The sequence below is a fragment of the Mustela putorius genome, unplaced genomic scaffold, assembly GCF_011764305.1.
Source record: "Mustela putorius furo isolate JIRA1106 unplaced genomic scaffold, ASM1176430v1.1 tig00003859_pilon_pilon_pilon, whole genome shotgun sequence".
Taxonomy (NCBI): domain Eukaryota; kingdom Metazoa; phylum Chordata; class Mammalia; order Carnivora; family Mustelidae; genus Mustela; species Mustela putorius.
In genome coordinates, this window is record NW_025422011.1 from 30111163 (window position 1) to 30129224 (window position 18062).

Consider the following 18062-nt stretch of genomic DNA (forward strand, 5'->3'; position numbering starts at 1 on the left):
AGTTTTCTGTCCCTTCTTCCCTCTTTTCTTTCTGGGACCCCTATAATGCAAATTTGTATTGTGCTTGATGTTGTCCAAGAGATCCCTTTACCTATCCTCATTTAAAATTTTTCTCTTTTTTTCTCTCTCCCTTCCTCCTTCCCTCCTACCTTTCTTTCTTCCTATTCAGCTTGGGGGTGTTCCATGACAATGTTTGTCAGATCACTGCCATTCTTCTGCATCTACTAATCTGTTCATTCCCTCTAGTGTATTTTTCATTTCAGTTACTGTATTCTTCAACTCTGATTGGTTCTTTTTTATATTTTCTTTCTCCTTGTTGAAGTTTTCAGAGTCCTTCTACTTTTCTTTGCATTCCAGTAAGCACCTTTATGATCATTACTCTATACTCTTTATCAGGCACATTGTTTACATCCTTTAGTTCATTTAGTTCTTTCTGAGGTTTGGTTTTGTTCTTTCATTTGGAGCATATTCTCCTGTCTCCTTATTTTGCTTGACTTCCTTTGTTTCTATGAATTAGGCAGAGCACTTCTCTTAACCTTGAAGGAATGGTCTTGTGTATATTCATTCCCAGTGTAGACTCTGTGTGCCTGGTGACTTTGGCTGGCTAGTTGGAGCTGTGCCTGTCATGGGCTATGAAGTGGGCATGGGCTGGAGTGGTCTTGGGGCTCAGAGTGTGTCCTGACAGGGCAGTTGTAGTGGGCATAAGCTGGTGCATCCCTAGGGTCTCTGTACAGTGGGCATCCTAGAAAAACAGTTGAAACTGAAGTGGGTGCAAGCTGGAATGTCCCAGGGCTCTCAACACAGAGGTTGGCCTCTTGGGGCAGCTAGAGCCAAGGTGAAATGCAGAATGGGGTGTCCTGGGGTACTCCATGCATGGGATGCCCTGGCAGGGTGGCTGGAACCAAGGTGAACACAAGCTGGGAGTTCCCAGAATTCTTTGCATATGGGTCATCCTAGAGATTGGCTGGAGTCAAAGTAGGCATAAGTTGGGAGGTCCCAGAGTACTCTGTGATGGGGGTGCTCTAGCAAGCCATCTGAAGCTGAAGTGGTCCAAGCCTGGAGTGTTCTGGGATGCTGTGTGCTTGTGTCACCTTGGCATGACTGAAGCTGTAATGAGATGACCAGGGGTGTCCTGTTGTGTGCTTTGCTGGGGCCACCTTGGTGAGACAGCTGGGGCTGGTAGGGGGTGGGGACCCATGGCTTGTTGAAGTGATAAGCCAGCTAAGGCACCCAGACCCTGCTCCCATCCAGGTTATCAAAGTGGAGGGGGGGAATCTAAACCATAGTGCTCACCAGCTCTTCCAACCCAGAGAGATTTCCGGTAGCTTTTCAGTGGTTTGGCAGAATTCTAGGGCTGGCTTCTAAATATTCCAGTTGCTCTTCTAAACTGATTTGTTGTCATTGTTTTCTGTGCCTGTGGGTGTTGAGACTGTTGTGGGCTAGCAGCCTGGGGCTCACTGGGGTGGCAGGCTGGCTATGGTGCTCACCAGCTCCTCTGACCCAGAGAGAGTTCCAGCAGCTCCCTTGCCATTTGGCAGGGCTCTAGGGCTGCTTCATTTATATTCTAGTTGCTCTTTTAAGCCTGGCTTTTTTTTTTTTTTCTGTATCCCAGGGCAGATGAATCTTTTAGTACTTAGTACTGTCCCTCCCCAGTGCAATTCACAGCATCAGGGGTGAATGTTCCCCCTTGCCATGTCTCTGTCTTTTGTTGTGCAGCTGTTCAGTCAGCCCATTCTTCAGAAGGAATCGCCTGATAAATTGGTATAGATCTGGTGAGTTGAGGATCTTCCCAAGTTGTCAGCTTGGATCAGAACTTACTCTGTTTTAAAGTCTATTTTGCTGATGTAAACATTGCTTTTTGTTTTCACTTCCACTTGCATGAAATAACTTTTTCTATCTTTTCACTTTCAGTGTGTATGTGGTCTTAGCTCTGAATTGAGTCTCTTGTAGGCACCATATTAATGGGTCTTGTTTTTTTTTATCTCTTCCTCCACGCTATGTCTTGGATTGGAGCAATTAGACTATTTACATTTGAAGTAGTTATTGATAGGTATGTACTTATTACCATTTTGTTAATTATCTTCTAGTTATTTTTGTAGGTTCTCCGTTCCTTTCTTCTTGCTCTCTTGTCACTGATGACTTTATTCAGTGTTACACTTGGATTCTTTTCTCTTTATTTTTTATCTAAGAGAGGTTTTTGGCTTTTGGTTACCATGAGGTTTATATATAGTAGCCTATGTAGACAGTAGTCACTATTAAGGTGATGGTCATTTAAGCTTCAGTATTTTCTAAAAAACTTCATTTTTACTCCTTTCCCTCCATTTATGTATATGATGTCATATTTTACATCTTTTTGAGTCCCTTAAATATTTCTAAAGATATAATTGGTTTTATAGTTCTTGTCTTTTAGTCTTCATACCAGCTTTACTCCCTTTAGTGTATGTCTGCTTTTATCAGTAAAATTTTTTCTTTTCCTAATTTTAAAAATTCCCAATTATGGCCTTCTCCACTTAAGGAAGTCCCTTTAACATAAGGCCAGTTTAGTGGTGATAATTCTCTTTTAATGTCTGGAAACTCTTTATTTCTCCTTCTGTTCTGAATGACAACTTTGCTGGGTAGCGTATTCTTGGTTGGAGGTTTTCTCTTTTCATCAGTTTGAATATAGCATGCCACTCTCTTCGGGCCTGAAAAGTTTCTGCTGAAAAATTAGCTCGATAGCCTTATGGGTTTTCCTTTGTGTGTAACTGTTCACTTTTCTCTTGCTGCTTTTAAGATTCTCTCTTTATCGTTTTGCCATTTTAATTACTATGTGTTTTGGTGTAGATCGCCTTGGGCACGTTCCTGTTGGTGTTCTCTTTGTTTCCTGGACCTGGATGTCTGGTTTCTTCCCCAGTTAGGGAAGTTTTCAGCTGTTATTTCTTGAAATAATTTTTGCCCCCATGTCTCTCTTTTCTCCTTTTGGAACCCCTATCATGCAGATGTTGTTATTCTTGATGATGAAGAGTTCTCTTAACATATCCTCATTTTCTACAATTCTTTTTTCCTTTTGTTGTTCATATTGAGTGCTTTCTACTACCCTGTCTTCCAGATTACTGGTCCATTTTTCTGCATCCTCTACTGTTGATTCTTCTAAGGTATTTTTCCTTTGTTGTTATTCAGCTCTGCTTAGTTATTTTTCATATTTTGTGTCTTTTTATTTTTATTTTTTTTGAAGTTCTCAGTGAGTTCATTCACTCTTTTCTCAAGTTCAGTGAGTAGTTTAGGACCACTACTTTAAACTCTTTTATCAAGTAAATTGCTTTTCTTCATCTTGTTTAGCTGTTTTTCTGGAGGTTTGTTTTTTTCTTTTGTTTGGATCATATTCCTTTTATTCTGTCTGACTCTCTGTGTTTCTTACTAGGTATTAGGTAGGTTAGGTATGCTCCTGGTCTTAAAAATAGTGGTCTTCTATAGAATGCATCCTGTGGTGTTCAGTAGCAGAATCCCTCCAGTCACCAGAAACAAGTACTCCACATGTGTCTTCCATGTGCGCCGTGTATGCTCTCCTGATGCAACTGCTGTGGGCACATTGGTGAGCAACACTTGCCCCTGGCAAGGCTGGTTGCAGCTACTGTGGGTATGATGGTGTGTGGGACTAGCAGAGAGTTGCTCTAGAAGGGCACCTGTCAGGAATCTGGGGCTGCCACACCTGGGGGCAGGAGCTGCTTTAAAGATAAAACATGGATGGAGAGTGTCAGAACTGGTTTTTACAACTGTCCATCTAGCTAGGCTGAAGGAGGGCAAGAAAAATGATACCTGCCAGCACCTCCATTCCCAGAGAAAGCTCCTGCAGATATCTACCTCACTCTGGCACACATCTTAAATTAAATAACTCTCCTTGATGTACACCCCAGGCACTTTTCAAACTCCTACTTCTGTGCTGGGTCTCGGTCAAGTGATACAGTGTGTTGGCCATTTAAGAGCAGAGACTTGGCCTCCTATCCCCCCCCCCCAACACCATGTTAAACCCCAGCAATTTTCAAAGCCAGACATTATGGGAACTTCATTGTATAGGCCCCCAAGGCCAGAGGTGCCAGATTTGGGTCTTGACCTCCTTACTCCTCAGGGAGGACCTCTAGTGCCTGTAATATCCCTCCCAAATGTAGGTCACCACTGTTCCAGGGGTTTGGTTCCCTTCCATGTCTCTTCTGTCCTTCTCAATGTGGCTTTCTCTTTAAGCTCTTAGTTGTAGAGAGCTTCTCTGCTAGTCTCAATGTTGTTTTCAGAGAGGGCTGTATTACATATTAATTGTTGCTTTAATGTGTCTATCAGAGGAGGTGAGCTCAGGAGTCTTCTACTCTGCCATCTTCCTCTCTCCTTTCCATCTTGGGGCTTTTAAAGCCACATAAGTAGTGTGAATCCTAGCCCTAAATCTGTGTGGGTACAGACATTTGATAAAGAATTATCAAGGGAAGATTTTTTGTTGTTCCACACACATCCAAGGCTGAGACATTTATCCTTACTATCTGTGGGACAAGATTTTCTAGTTTACCACTGAAATTGTTGCCGTTCAGAGACTCCTGGCTAACCCCTGGGTCTCTGATCCAGCTCTTCCAGGCTTTTTTCTCTTGACCCTGTATGAGTGACCTATTAAACCTTAGGCTATAGGCCATTAGGAATTAGTACTTATCTTACTGGATTTATATGTCCTTTTTGGCATCAGAAAAATCTCCTTCCCTTCCACACCAATTTAGCCATGCAATACAAAAACATATTTTTAAATTCTTATGTAGATTTTTAAAGCATGCCAAGAGGAGTTGTCTGAACACCCAGTTAGCCATAATGTTGAACACTAAAATCTATTTTCTTCTCTTATTAAATAGTATATCCAAAATATAATGGTAGTGAGAGCCATCATCTCTGACTTGTTCCTAATACCATATCTTTGACATGTCAAGGATATTCACTGTTAATTTTATTTAATACATTCACTGTTAGTTTCCATCTTTATATAGTTTCCTTTTCTTATGGTTTCACTTGGGATAGCTGTTAAAATGTATCAAGGGTTATCTGACATTTGATAGATTATATAACTCTTGAACTTTTTAAATAAGATTGATAATATACAAACACAGAAAAAAATTCAAGCTATGAAACTTAAGTCCCTTCTTCCCAGAGTAGTCCCAAGTTCCCTGGTTCCATTCTACAGAGAGTTAATTGTGACAATTACTGAGATGTTCTCTACATACCCAAGCATGAGATGTGCCCCTCAACTCACACACACAGTAAACTATATGCACAGTTCCACACTTTCACTTAATAAGAAACTTTAGAGAGCTTCTCTACTGCTTACAAATAAAAGAATAAAAAGAAAAATACTGCCATCCAGCTTGCAGCCAGAAAATACCTCCTCCAGTTTAAGAATAGCAGTACACATTTTTTGCAAGTATTCTAGAATCAAGGACTGTTTAGGTGGGAAGACCTTAGAGCATGCTGTCCAAAAGAACTTACTGCTATGAGACAGATATTCATTTCTGCACCATCCAAATAGTCACTAGACACACGTGGCTCTCAAGGACTTGAAGTGTAGCTGGTAGGAGTAAATACATTTTTACTTTTTCTTTTCTTTTTTTTTTTTAAGATTTTATTTATTTATTTGGCAGAGAGAAAGATCACAAGTAGGCAGAGAGGCAGGCTGAGAGAGAGAGAGAGAAGGAAACAAGCTCCCTGCTGAGCAGAGAGCCCAGTGTGGGACTCGATCCCAGGACCCTGGGATCATGACCTGAGCCGAAGGCAGAGGCTTTAACCCACTGAGCCACCCAGGTGCCCCCTTCATTTTTACTTTTGATTACTTTTAATAGCTACATGTGGCTAGTGGTACTGTATTAGCTAAGTTGAAAGGTTGTAGAGGCCATCCTCCTGGTTTTACAGAAGTGTGATCTGAGCTGTAGAGAAATGTAGTGGTAGAATCAAGATTGGAACTTAGTTCTCCCATCCTTCTCTTCATTTCTCTTAGCACGGCTTAGCATGGCTTCCACTTCAGCCTATACACTTTGGGGTATGGGCACATGACTGTCAAAACCAGTATGATCAGACCCTTCCAGATGTTGCTCCTCCTGGGATTCAAGGGGTCATCCCCATTCAACATGCACCAGTTTCCTTCGGCTGCTTATTCCTTACTTCACTAGGTTTTCTTGAAGCCTTTCTCCAACTATACAGCTCCCCCTCTAGTATGAGATCATCATTACCTCACAAGGAGGTACTTTGCTGGGACTTCCTCCACTTCCTCTACTGCTCCTAGGTCACCTCCAAAAACCCCATTTCTGATCATGTCACTTAGCTCACAAGCCATCAGCAGTTACCACTGCCTACCCACACAAGGCAGTCTCAAATTCTTTGTTCAGGGTTCTCTATAATGCAGACTCTTCTCCTTTCTCTAAATTTTTTAAAAATTTAAATTAGGCCACATAGAGTACTTCATTAGTTTCCGATATAATGTTCAGTGATTCAACACTCAGTGCTCATCACACCATGTGCCCTCCTTAATGCCCTCATTTTAGAATGGCTTTTGGATTTCTAGAAAAGCCAAAATTATAGCTCAGATAGTTCCTGCACATCCCAAATCCAGTTTCACCCACTGACAACGTCTTACATTACTATGGTACATTTGTTACAACTCCTGAACTGACTGTTGCATAGGACTATTAACTCCGTATGTTGAGTTTCACTAGTTTTTTCCAAATGTTCTTTTTCTGTTCACGCTTACTCATCATTGTCACCTTTAGCATTTAACTTTTACTTCCTTGAGGGGGTTGTAAATACGTGAATTATTCAGTGAGGAAGAGCTGTCCCTTTCCTCTCATTTATTTAGCTGTTTATAACAATATGAGCTTAAGGATATTGATTTTGCACTTTGGACTAGAATCCAATACTACTGTCATTTATTTTTGTGCTCATATTATTCCACCATTAGCCCCTGGGCTGTTTTAGGTCAGTCCTGAATACTCCCGGCATGCCACCCACAGACACATGTATTTCCTTAGCAACTCTTTTTGGCACTGCAACGTGCTCCAGTCCTCAAGTTTGCCAATTCTCCACATACCCTGGTTTCCATTATTGGAGAATGGTGCAGGAAATCAAGATCTGGGTCTCGTCTGTGTCAGCCACACGTCCCACACAACCGATTTCGATGACCACCTACCCATGCACTCCTTGTCTGCACAACCCTCTCCCTCCACTCACGCCAAAATCAACAGGGGCTTACCAGCAACACTGGGCTGTGCTGATTAAAATGTTCTATTCCTTCTACACCTGGTTGAAATTCTCCTTCCACAAGACCCCATTCAAAATGCCCTCCTCTTTCATGGCACTTTTCCTCAATGACTCCATACCCTACAGCCCTGTACTACCAGGTACTATGTCACAGCCTCAGTGACACAGCAACACATGAGCTTTTCTATCCCCAATCTCAGCAGTTAGCATGTAGCAAAGGAAATGGTTGTTCCTTAATGACTATTAATTGACAAGAGTAAGGGCAGTGTAAGATGTGCTCTCCAGGCTCTATCAGGGACAAAGACACACACACACACTCTCAAGTGAAACAAAAAATCCTTCTGCGTTTTCCCTTCCCTTCCCCTATGATCCTCGTTTCTCAAATGAAACAAGCTGAAACCAGAGAGGGAGACAAATCATGAGAGACTCTTAATCTCAGGAAACAAACTGAGGGTCACTGGAGTGGAGGGGGGTGGGAGGGATGGAGTGGCTGCGTGATGGACATTGGGGAGGGTATGTGCTATGGTGAGCACCGTGAACTCTGTAAGACTGATGAATCACAGACCTGTACCCCTGAAGCAAATAATACATTAGATGTTAATAAGAAATATTAAAAAAACAAAACAAAAAGCCCTCCTGCAGAACCTTTATGCCCAAGGTACTCTTCTCCATCTCATGCTTGAAGATCTCCTGTTTACCATCTGCTATTGGGAAAACCAGGAGGGAGAGCCTTATGACTTTCATCCCTCAAAACAGGCAAGGACATACACATGTTTAAAGATAAGAATCAGTTAAATAAAACATATCCTAAGGAAACTCACAGGGCTCTCTCCCAAGTCAGGAAAGCTTATGTTCACATGCAAGGATTATCTCGCACGGGCATTTTTCTAGGATCCTTCATCTCCTGCCTCTCTCGGTCCTGTCTACCTCCTAGGTGCTGGGGATGCAAATCCAGCAAGCTTCTGTCCTGAGGTGTGGGAAGAGCCGGAGCTGTTGGTGTGAGAGACAAGAGAGGGAGGGGGAAGCATCGTAAAGGGGTAGACCCGGGTGACCAGCATCTGCATTCCCGCTGGCAGCCACATCAAGGGTACAGAGAGACAGCTAGGCACAGGAGGAGCAGGCCCTCAGGCAGACGTGTACCTTCTCGTCTTCCTGGATGATGTGGACGCTCCTTCCCAGGGCTCCCTTGCTCATCTCCAGATGGGTGTCCAGCGCACGGTCCATTTCCATCTCCGACCCTAAAGCTCTCTTGCCCAAGAGCTTCTCCAGCAGGAATACTACCTGGAGGCTTTTAATTCTTACACAGGCAGTCCTCACCCACTGGGGGACAGTGCCTCTGCTTCTCTATCCTGGGAAGGACGACGTGAGGTGTGGCCACCTGTTTTCTCAGAGGGAAAACCATGGGTCTGAAAGCTGGGGACAAAGGGAGCTGCTGTCCATATGAATGTACCCTCAAACGGGCCTGTCTCTTCCCCTCTTAGGTTGCCCACCTGATTATTTTCTGAGATCACCTCTCATATACACTTCCTCCATCCATGTCCTTGTCCTAGCATCTGCTTTCAGGAAAACCTAAATAAGGAACTCCTGCTAGGGCAAGACCCAGGGAACAGAGGCTGCTGGCCTAGGCAGCTCAGAAAGAAGGACTGGGTGAAGGTATGTCAGGACAATCTCCTAGGCATGCCTGGGGTCTCTGAGAAAGACAAGCAGGGCAGACAGTGCTGTGGAGCAGGGGGAGGATCTGACTGCGCAGGGGGACCCAGGTATGAGCCCCCCTGTCATTTCAGGGATGCTCATCTATTTGGGCTTTCAGCAAGACCATAAAATACAGCCTTTTGCCAAAAAATTCTTGCGTCCAGATCGTGGTCACGTCTAGGTTCTGAGTCCTTGCCCTGAGAAGTCTCAAGCTTATTTCCTGGATTCCCGATCCATACCTTGCTCCTGAAATGTCACTTGCTCAGCACATCGGGGTTCCTGGAGGTCCCTGTGGCATTTCCACTTTCCTCTACGTGCCAGTGTTCTATAGCCAGTTTCCCAATCCCAACCTTAGCCCCTCCTACTCCCATGCCCAGCCCCAGGACAATTTGAAAGTGGATTTCTGGAAATGATCATGCCGGATTCACCTTTGTACTCCCAGGTCATGGTTCTCTACCTACGTATAGATGTCTATATGTGCTACAGAGAGCAAGTTAAAAACACTCAGATGCCCAGATCCTGATTTCTAAATACCATTCTCTAATAAAAGAAATCAGAGCTCTGTGGAGAAATGGCTGATTCGAGGGCCAGAGTAAGTAAAACATAAGATGAGTCCGGCCATCTCATGATGCCAGAAGGTAAGGAAGTGCTAAGAAAAAAACCACGGGGTGGTATGTTCAAAGGAGCCAGAGGCCAACCTGAATGAGCTTCCAGTGGTCAAAGGTACAGGAGCCAAAAACAAGTACTAGTGGATTATAATCTAAAGTATAAAATAAGCACCCTTGTGTCCATACTGATAAATACTGAATAAACAGGAAAAGTTGCCTTTATTCCCCATTTACTTAACAGAAAGATTCTAATTAATAAATGTGGAAGGAATGTGTGCATCTGGGTGGCTCAGTCAGCTAAGCAATTCTCAATTTTGGCTCAGGTTGTGATCTTGAGGTTATGAGATCAAGCCCTGCATCAGGCTCATGGTGGGTATGGAGCCTGCTTAAGATTTTCTCTCTCGGGGCACCTGGGTGGCTCAGTGGGTTAAAGCCTCTGTCTTTGGCTTTAATCCCAGGATCCTGGGATTGAGCCCCACATGGGGGCTCTCTGCTCAGCGGGGAGCCTGCTTCCCTTCCTCTCTCTGCCTGCCTCTGCCTGCTTGTGATCTGTCAAATAAATAAATAAAATCTTTAAAAAAAAAAAAAAAGATTCTCCCTCTGCCCCTCACTTCCCCACTCTTCTGCACATGTGCTCTAAAAAAATTAAATGAATGAATGTAGAAGGAATGAAGAAAGCAGAAAATCTCCATTGGACCAATCACAGTAATAATCAAGGCAGATAAGATCTACCACTTAAAATCAGCAGGGAAAATTTAAGGAAAAACAAGATATTTGCATAATTTTAAAATCATCTCTCCACCCCTAAATACATGAACCACTAAGAGAAAAATAGTAACTTCGCAATCAAGAACTCAGACAGACACCCCCTTAACCAAATGATCAGGGTTAACTCACCAGTAATAAGACAGAAGGCTAACAGCAAGCCCTCCCTGATCCGATACACTTGAGAGGGACTGTCATGTCTGCGGTATTCCCTGAAATACGTAACCTTCCTCTGATCTTCAGAAAACATCAGACAGACCCAGGTTGGGAGCCACTCTACAAAATAATCAGTCCTTTTCCCAAAGTGTCAAGGTCACGAGAGACAGGAAAGGTAAAGACTGCCACAGCTTGGAGGGGACAAAACGAACTAACGTGGTGTGCGATCCTGGATCAGATTCTAGAGCTGCAAAAGGACACGGATGTAAAAAACTGGTGAAATCCAAATAAATTCTGTAACTTATTTAAGCACCATGCTGAGGTTGATTTCTGAGTTCTGGCCCTTGTACGGTGGTCTGGTAAGACATTTGCGTTAGAGGGAGCCATGCAGGGGGTCGGGGGGTCGGGAGCTCTGCATTCTCTCTGCAACTCTAAGTCTAAAACTAGTTCAAAATAAAAGTAAAACCAAACCAAACCAAACCAAACCAAAAAACCCCACTGACAAATGTCCTATGAAGTGTTAAGACAAATAGTAAAATATAAAGAGGATATGGAAGCCCTTAGAAGGCTACCAGGGCAGGAGGCAGCACGCCACAGATGAAAGGCTTTTTGGAGCCAGAGAAGCCACTGTGGCAGCAGTGGGGCTGCAAAGTCATGTAGAAAGTTCCACTGACCTAGCACGTAGGGAGCCGGTACTTTCAAGTGCTTCACACATCCGACCTCGCTGAGAAATGGGATTTCTACCTGGGAGTCCGGTTGTCACCATTTGTGACCAACAGACTATAAGGGATGAAAGAGAAGGAGCAAGAGAGGAGGACTCCCAGGTTTTTAATCTGAACAACGGGCTATGAGGTCGTGACACCATCCACCCCTCGGGAAAGGAGAATGGCTTTGGGGGGGTGGGGGAAGAGAAGCAGCTCCGTTTGGGGCAGGCTGGTTCCGAGGGGCCTGGATGACACCCAGGTGGGCATGACTGGAGGCAGAGGGACGCCTTCCAGCCTCAGAGAGGGATCCTCAGAGAGGTGACGGCTGGACCAGAGAAGCAGATGAAACACCCAGGAAGTGGATGTGAGAGAAAGAGGGGAGGGGGCCACGCATGGAAGACTGAGGAGTTCCCACCATTATGCAGAGATGAAAAGCATATCAAGAAGCTGGGGGAACTGGGGTGTATGGGAAGCCGCAGAGAACCAGGGGGCCATGAGATCCCGGGAGCCCCCACGCTGGGGGATGAGGGTGAGGCGTTCGGGAGTGTCAGAGGCCATAGCATAGGAGGTCATCAGAATCGATACTGGGGGCCTCAGAAGGGACGGCCGGGGCAGAGGTTGGGGTGGGACCCAGCTTGTCCCTCAGCGGGGAACGAATGTTCAGTGGTGGGGAAGCAGACACAGTAGCAAATGTTCTTTTGAGAAAGTTGCTGAAAAAGAGGAAGATAGATAGAAAAACAGAGGGGAGGTTGAGGTTGGAGGGGTCACTCCTCCCAGGCACCCCCGATGCATATTTTAACCTGTAAACTCGTTCTCTCCACCCGGGTAGCCTGCCTGGAGCTTTTCAATATGGCTGCCCAGCCATCTGCCTACAAAGGGTCTAAACCTAGGTTGACAAGAGCAGCATGACCCCTTCAACAGGAAGGTCAAGGTCTGAAATAATCCAATGTGACTGCTCCATGCCTGACATGGAGGCATGACACGGACATGACATTGGGTGGTTCTGGAACCACGTTCCATCACTCTGTGGCCATGTTCCCCCCTTGCCTTGAAAGCCCTACACAGAGCATTTCCAAGCACTTCCAGAAATCTGCTGGGGGAGTTAAAAGCAGCAGTCACTGAAAGAGACGCTCAGTTGAGGCTCTCGGCTTTTCAACACGGACACGTGCCAAGCCTTTTCTGTATTCAGTTGCATTTACAAGCCTTTAAATATTAACACTCACTGATATTGATGTTTGAGGAACAAATCAGTCTAGCTTCCTAGAAATGACCAGATTTTGTATCATTCATTCATTCAATACACAGCGATTATGTGCCCGTTACAAGTCACGGGCACAGTACTAGCACTGGAGACGCCAGGATTCATACGTACGATGTGGTGTTCCTACCCTTCAGGAGCCCACGGACCTTTCCCTGAATAACACAGAACGTCAGAAAAGAAAGGCAGGTGTATTACGTACACATTGGTATGTGTGCATGTGCATCCCCAGGGGAACACAGAAGGTGCATGACCATCACTTCCAGATGTGACTGTTGGAGGTACCAGAGGCAGACACGCTCTACGGAGTTCCGAGATTAGAGGATGAACCGTAAAGGTTTGCCCTGCTGGGGAGAGGGAGAAGAGCCCAAGGCGGGAGGAACAGCATGGGCGTGAGCATGGAGATGTGAACAGGTGCGGTGTGTGTAATAATGCAACACTGGTAGTCATGAAAATAATAAAACCAGTACTCGTGAAAATGATGAGAGACATTGCTGGGGCACTCACTGCATGTCAGGCACAATCCTAAGCACTTTCTGTTGCACAAGCCACATGTGTGAGCGTGTCCAGACGTGAGGCTGAAAAGACAGTGGGGAGTCAGCCAGAGGAGACGTCTGAATGCGGTGCTACAGGGCCCGCCTGGGTCCCCCTGGGGAAGGGGAGAGCAAGAACTGGAAAGACTACCCCTGGGTTTCGAGAAGGTTCCTCCTTGTGTGCCGTGGGTGTGGGCTGGGGGCAGTGAGCTGGGAGGCACTGAGCTGAGGCCGGAGGCTGTTTCAGGAGCTCAGACAAGTGAAAACGGGCGGGAGAGTAGACGCAGGAGACAATGTGCGCAAGAAGAAACGAGCCCTGGAGGCCCCCCATGTATCTGGGGTTTGCAAGAAAGAGGGCAAGAAACACCAGTGGGAAAGTAGATGAGCTCAGCGTGAGGTACGCATGAGGGCGGCAGGGAATGAAAGTCTAGAACTCAAAGCAGAGGTTTGGACGAGAGAGGAACTGGGGAACAGCTGAGGAAAAGTCTGAATTCATTCAGGCTGAATTTGGCCTTTCAACACAAAAATCTCCCCTGAATTCGCCTTTCTCCCCCTGGAGGACTTATATTTCCACAGCAACACTGAGAATGGGCACACACCTCCCCAGAGACAACACACCTGGACATGCAGAGGCCCAGGCTCCCACTTATGTGCCCCTGACCCTAGAGAGGGCTACACAGAGGTGTACACAAACGGGTCCACAGCTCCTGGAAGTATACATACGTGCACACACACACACACATACATATAGGTCTACACATACACACATGCGCACACACCCATAGGTGACAGAGGTATGTACAAACGTGCTTAACCCCCACACATGTAAACAGACCTACAGAGGCCATCCTGCACAGTTTCCTAGAGGGTATAAAGCATGTTTTCTAGGACATAGTGGAGTTTTTTTTTTTTCATCTACAGAGCTCATGGCCTTCAACTGCTAGGGGGAGCAGCCCCATCTGGTCATTGACCTCCCTCTGCAATTCATTCCTGCAAAACAGATTCCAGGAGGACACCTCCAGGCTCCACTGGTCTGTCATCCCACACTGTGCACAGTCCTAGCCCACCACCTGGGAGGTGCTGTGAGCTGAGAACGGCTCCTCGGGAGGAGTCGGGGACCAGCCACCTGCCGATCCAAGCTCTCCACCGCAACCTTCCACCCCCTTCTCACCAAAGAGCTTCTGCAGGACTTGTCCGTCATATAAATCTTCAGCCAGATCTTTCACGATGATTCTTTCTCCGACGAGTACGTCATTAATCCAGTCAATTAATACCTATGGGGAGGGAGACCAAAAAAGAGAAGGGTCATGGGAATTTTCTCGAAGATCAGCTTTCTTATCCTGGATCATTAAAATCGAAATGAACTTCAGATCTGGAACGCAGCAGAACCGTCCAGGTGACACAGTATGTAGGCAGAGTGCTGTGAGCCCTCAGGGCCCAGTTACTCTTCTGGCATTAAGCACTTCCAGTGCTGGTGACTTCAGTGACCCTGTTGATATCTTTCAGCCCCTTACCATTCCTTACCCCAATGGAAAGCAACATTCACCTAGTGTTCAGCTGTGTAGCTTACACCAGGCAATGGTATGTGCTTTGGAACATTACACAAACTGGGGTGAGTGACCCACTAACTGACATGTGTACCCCCACCATCTACGAATCTAATGCAGGCTAGTTCCTGCTCTGAGCCTCTGATGGCCCACCTCTAAAATGGAGGAGGAAAAGACCTCCCACTTGAGGTAGCAGAAAAAAATCACCAAGGGCAAGGGCCAAATGTTCAGTAAAGGTACATTTTATGAATAAATAAAGCTCGTATTACCCATGACGACATTTGGCCAGGGGTTATTCCCCCCCTACGTTTAGGAGGGGAGATCAGACACAGAAGTGAACATAGCTGCCAAGGTCACGTTGCCGACCGTGGACAGAGACAGCAATCGAACACTCGTCTATCCGCCTCAGAGGGACTGTTCTCCTAGCCCAAGCCACCTCTCTGTGAGGCCAGGGCTGTCTCCTCTCTCTCAGCAGCTGTCTCCTGTCTCCACATCAAGCACCGAGAGGAGCCATTCCACGGGCCTCTCGTTTAGTTAATCAGCACAACACCCACGAGAGGGAGGGGGCATTTGTTTGCTTTTTCAGGTAAGGAAACGGAAGCTTGCTCAAGTCCACTACCTTTCACTTTGAAATTTTTCAGCTCATGTGTTTTGTGTTTATTATTTATATATAGTAAAATTAACTCATTTTAAAGATACAGCATGGTGCGTTTTGGTCATTGGATATAGTTGTGCAGCCAGCACCACCACAACCGAGATGCAGAGCTGTTCGCTCAGCAGAGGAAGGTTGGGCTCTTTGCCCTCAGTCCCCTTCCCTGATGACAGGCCTCAGGCAACCACCATAATTTTGCATAAATGGAATCACACAGAACATCCCCTTTTGGGCTTGACATCTTTGACTTAGCAGAAATAGACTGTCTTTATCACAGGGGCAGTAGCTGGGCTGGGCTTCCTTACCTGTGGGGAGCCTGGGGCCTTCATAGAATGTTGTTCTGTATTGCTCTCCTGTTGGTAGCAGCTTCCCTCCTTACCCTTCCCCCCGCCCCGCCCTCTAGCCATCCCCCAACAATCCCCCACCCACGCACCCACCCAGCATTTATAAACACCTGCTCCATGTCACAGTCTGTGTTGGATCCTGGGGTACAATGATGCAAAAAGAGGTGGTCTCTAACCTCAAGAAGCTCATCATTTAGAAAAGGAGACAGACAAGTGTCTAAGTAGTAGCAACTAGTCATTGCACGGTGACTCTAAGGGGACAGTCTGAGGTTGAACAAGCAGCTAGAGCATGAGACCCCAAATGCCCGCCCCCAGGAGCAGGGGCTTCAACCTTCAGCTGGTAGGAATCCACACACAGGGTCTGAGCAGGAAAACGATAGACCTGGTTCGCATTTTGCACGAACCACTTTGGCATCCAGTGCCTTTTGTCCTGTTTTGAATGCAGCTTGGAGAAGCTGAAGAAGAAAAGCACAGGATGGGGAAGCCAAAGGGGGAGGCATGAACATTTTCCAGGGGACGACCACAGGCCAGCCCCTGCCGCCAGGCACAGTGTACATGATGTAATTCAATTTATTCCCTTCTGTTTGAATTCCATCCCCTCTACTCAGCTGTGACCATACACAAACCACTGGCTTTTCCACGACTCACTTTCCTCACCTGTAAGTGGGGATGATAGGAAGTCCTATTTTGCAGGGTGCCTTTGAGGGGCCTTGGGACAAGCAGTGGAAAGACTGTGTGAACGTGAAGATCGTGGCAAATGTGAGCTCATTTGCACTAACTTCTCTGGCACCTGGGATCAACACCATTTATCGGGCAGCTGCCGTGTGCCACTTCTGTTAAATTGGAGATGTCCACCTATGGGACCACGAGCTGCCCATGACTTTCAAGTCACTGTGCAGTGGCTCCCGTGAGTGCCTGCCCAGAGCAGGGGGTCTACAGATGCCTGTTGAGCCGGGGGGTGCAGCTGATGCCCCTCCTAATTTCTTCTTACCTTCATTAGTTCTTGCAGTTTGGGGTCGCTGCGAGAGTTTGGGTCCACCATTGTTCGCACTTCATTCTCCTCTTTAAAAGGAAAAGACAGTCAGTGGGGGGTGGCTTTATCTGAAGGCATTAGGGTAACCCAGAAAACAAGAGACCCAGTTACCCAGCATGGTGTCCTCCGGGTCCAGCTCGAAGGGGATCGGGCTGAGGGGCAGATTGATGGCGTTCATGCCTTCCTCCTGAAGTTCCGATACTGCAAGAAGAAGACAGTCGGAGTCACACTGCAGCCCGCCGAGGACAGGGAGGAGCTCCCTTACAAACGTGTTCGGGACGGACATTAATACGACCACAAAGGTTAGCCTACAGCTGTTACTCAGCCTGCAACAGAGTCCCTGCCTTTCTTTGCGAAGAGGACCAAGTAGTTCCCTTCAGGTCACCTCTGCAGACTGTCACCTCACTCCCTTTCCTTGGGGCAACAGGGAGGCCTCTGCTTGCTTCCAGACGTCATCTCAGGATAAACGCAAGTAGGGTGGGCACTCACATCTTTCTTTGGTTTCTGCCTGCCACCTCCTGCCTGCCCCTCCTCCCAGGGCTTTCTATCACTGCAGAGTAGGTGCCCAGTAATTGTCTGGGTGAACAAGGTCACCAAGCCGTAAGCCACTTCAACCCTCCGCACAGGTCTCCTCATACTCCTCTCCTTATTTGGCTTCCCTAACTATTTTTCTGATTATCTTCCCTTCCCTTTTCCCAAGTATTTTTTGGATTATGCTACCTTCTCTTTTCCCTCCACCTCACCCCAGCTGCTGCTCTAGGACACCTCAGTCTGGCCTCTTTTTAGGCTCTGGTCTGTCCCTTCAGCTCTAATGAGTAGGTGCCCCTGGTGCCAGGCATCTCCTCGCTTAGGCCCATTTCCTCAGCTGAATGTCAAGAGCCCGACTGGAAGGGTGGCCAGCGAGTCCTTCTCGCAGTTTTCAAATCCTAGAAATCTACAATTCCACTTTCCTCAAGGAAAACAAAAAGAGGTCAATGGCCACTGAAGACTTATAGCCTACTCTCCTCGCCATGTGCCCACTGTCCCCCCTCCCCATGAAGCCTCAGTGAAAAACAAATCCCTACTATAAAACCACTGAGGGGCGCTTGCTAAGCACTGACCTTGGATCACCTACTAAAATCAAAACCTACGAAATCTCCTCACCTCTATTCACTTCCAGTTTGGAGAATTACTTTTCACCAATGAAGCCCCAAAAGACCATTTTCTCTAATGGTACTGGTCACCAAAGGGTTCTCAAAGAGCTAATACGGCAGCAGTGATCAGCCTTAATAAAAGCAATGTCCCATCTCTCCATTTCATTTCTTTCTTTTTTTTTTTTTATGGACTCTGGCCTCCCTGATGGCCAGTTGCAAGAACCCTTAAGCACAAGGCAGCCACTTACAAAGAGTTCTTTCATATTCGCACACTCACTGATGTTTGCAGTTGGATTGGGGACGAGATTGCCTAACAAAGACAGTGAAACACACTCTACCCCAAAGAGACACAACTTGCATTATGAAGCTGGTATTTAGTCCTGTTG

The 18062-nt window shown here is 46.3% G+C and overlaps 1 protein-coding gene across 2 annotated transcripts in view; it reads right to left on the reverse strand.

Moving 5' to 3' along the window:
• Positions 1-18062, reverse strand: part of PARVA (parvin alpha) — a 172482-nt gene that overhangs the window by 53482 nt on the left and 100938 nt on the right. For both annotated transcript variants that reach the window (XM_004751997.3, XM_013055840.2), the window contains exons 2-4: positions 16655-16744; positions 16502-16572; positions 14139-14241 (exon numbers count right to left, since the gene is read on the reverse strand). In XM_004751997.3, coding sequence (XP_004752054.2) covers positions 14139-14241; positions 16502-16572; positions 16655-16744 — 264 coding nt within the window. The remainder of the gene's footprint in view (positions 1-14138; positions 14242-16501; positions 16573-16654; positions 16745-18062) is intronic.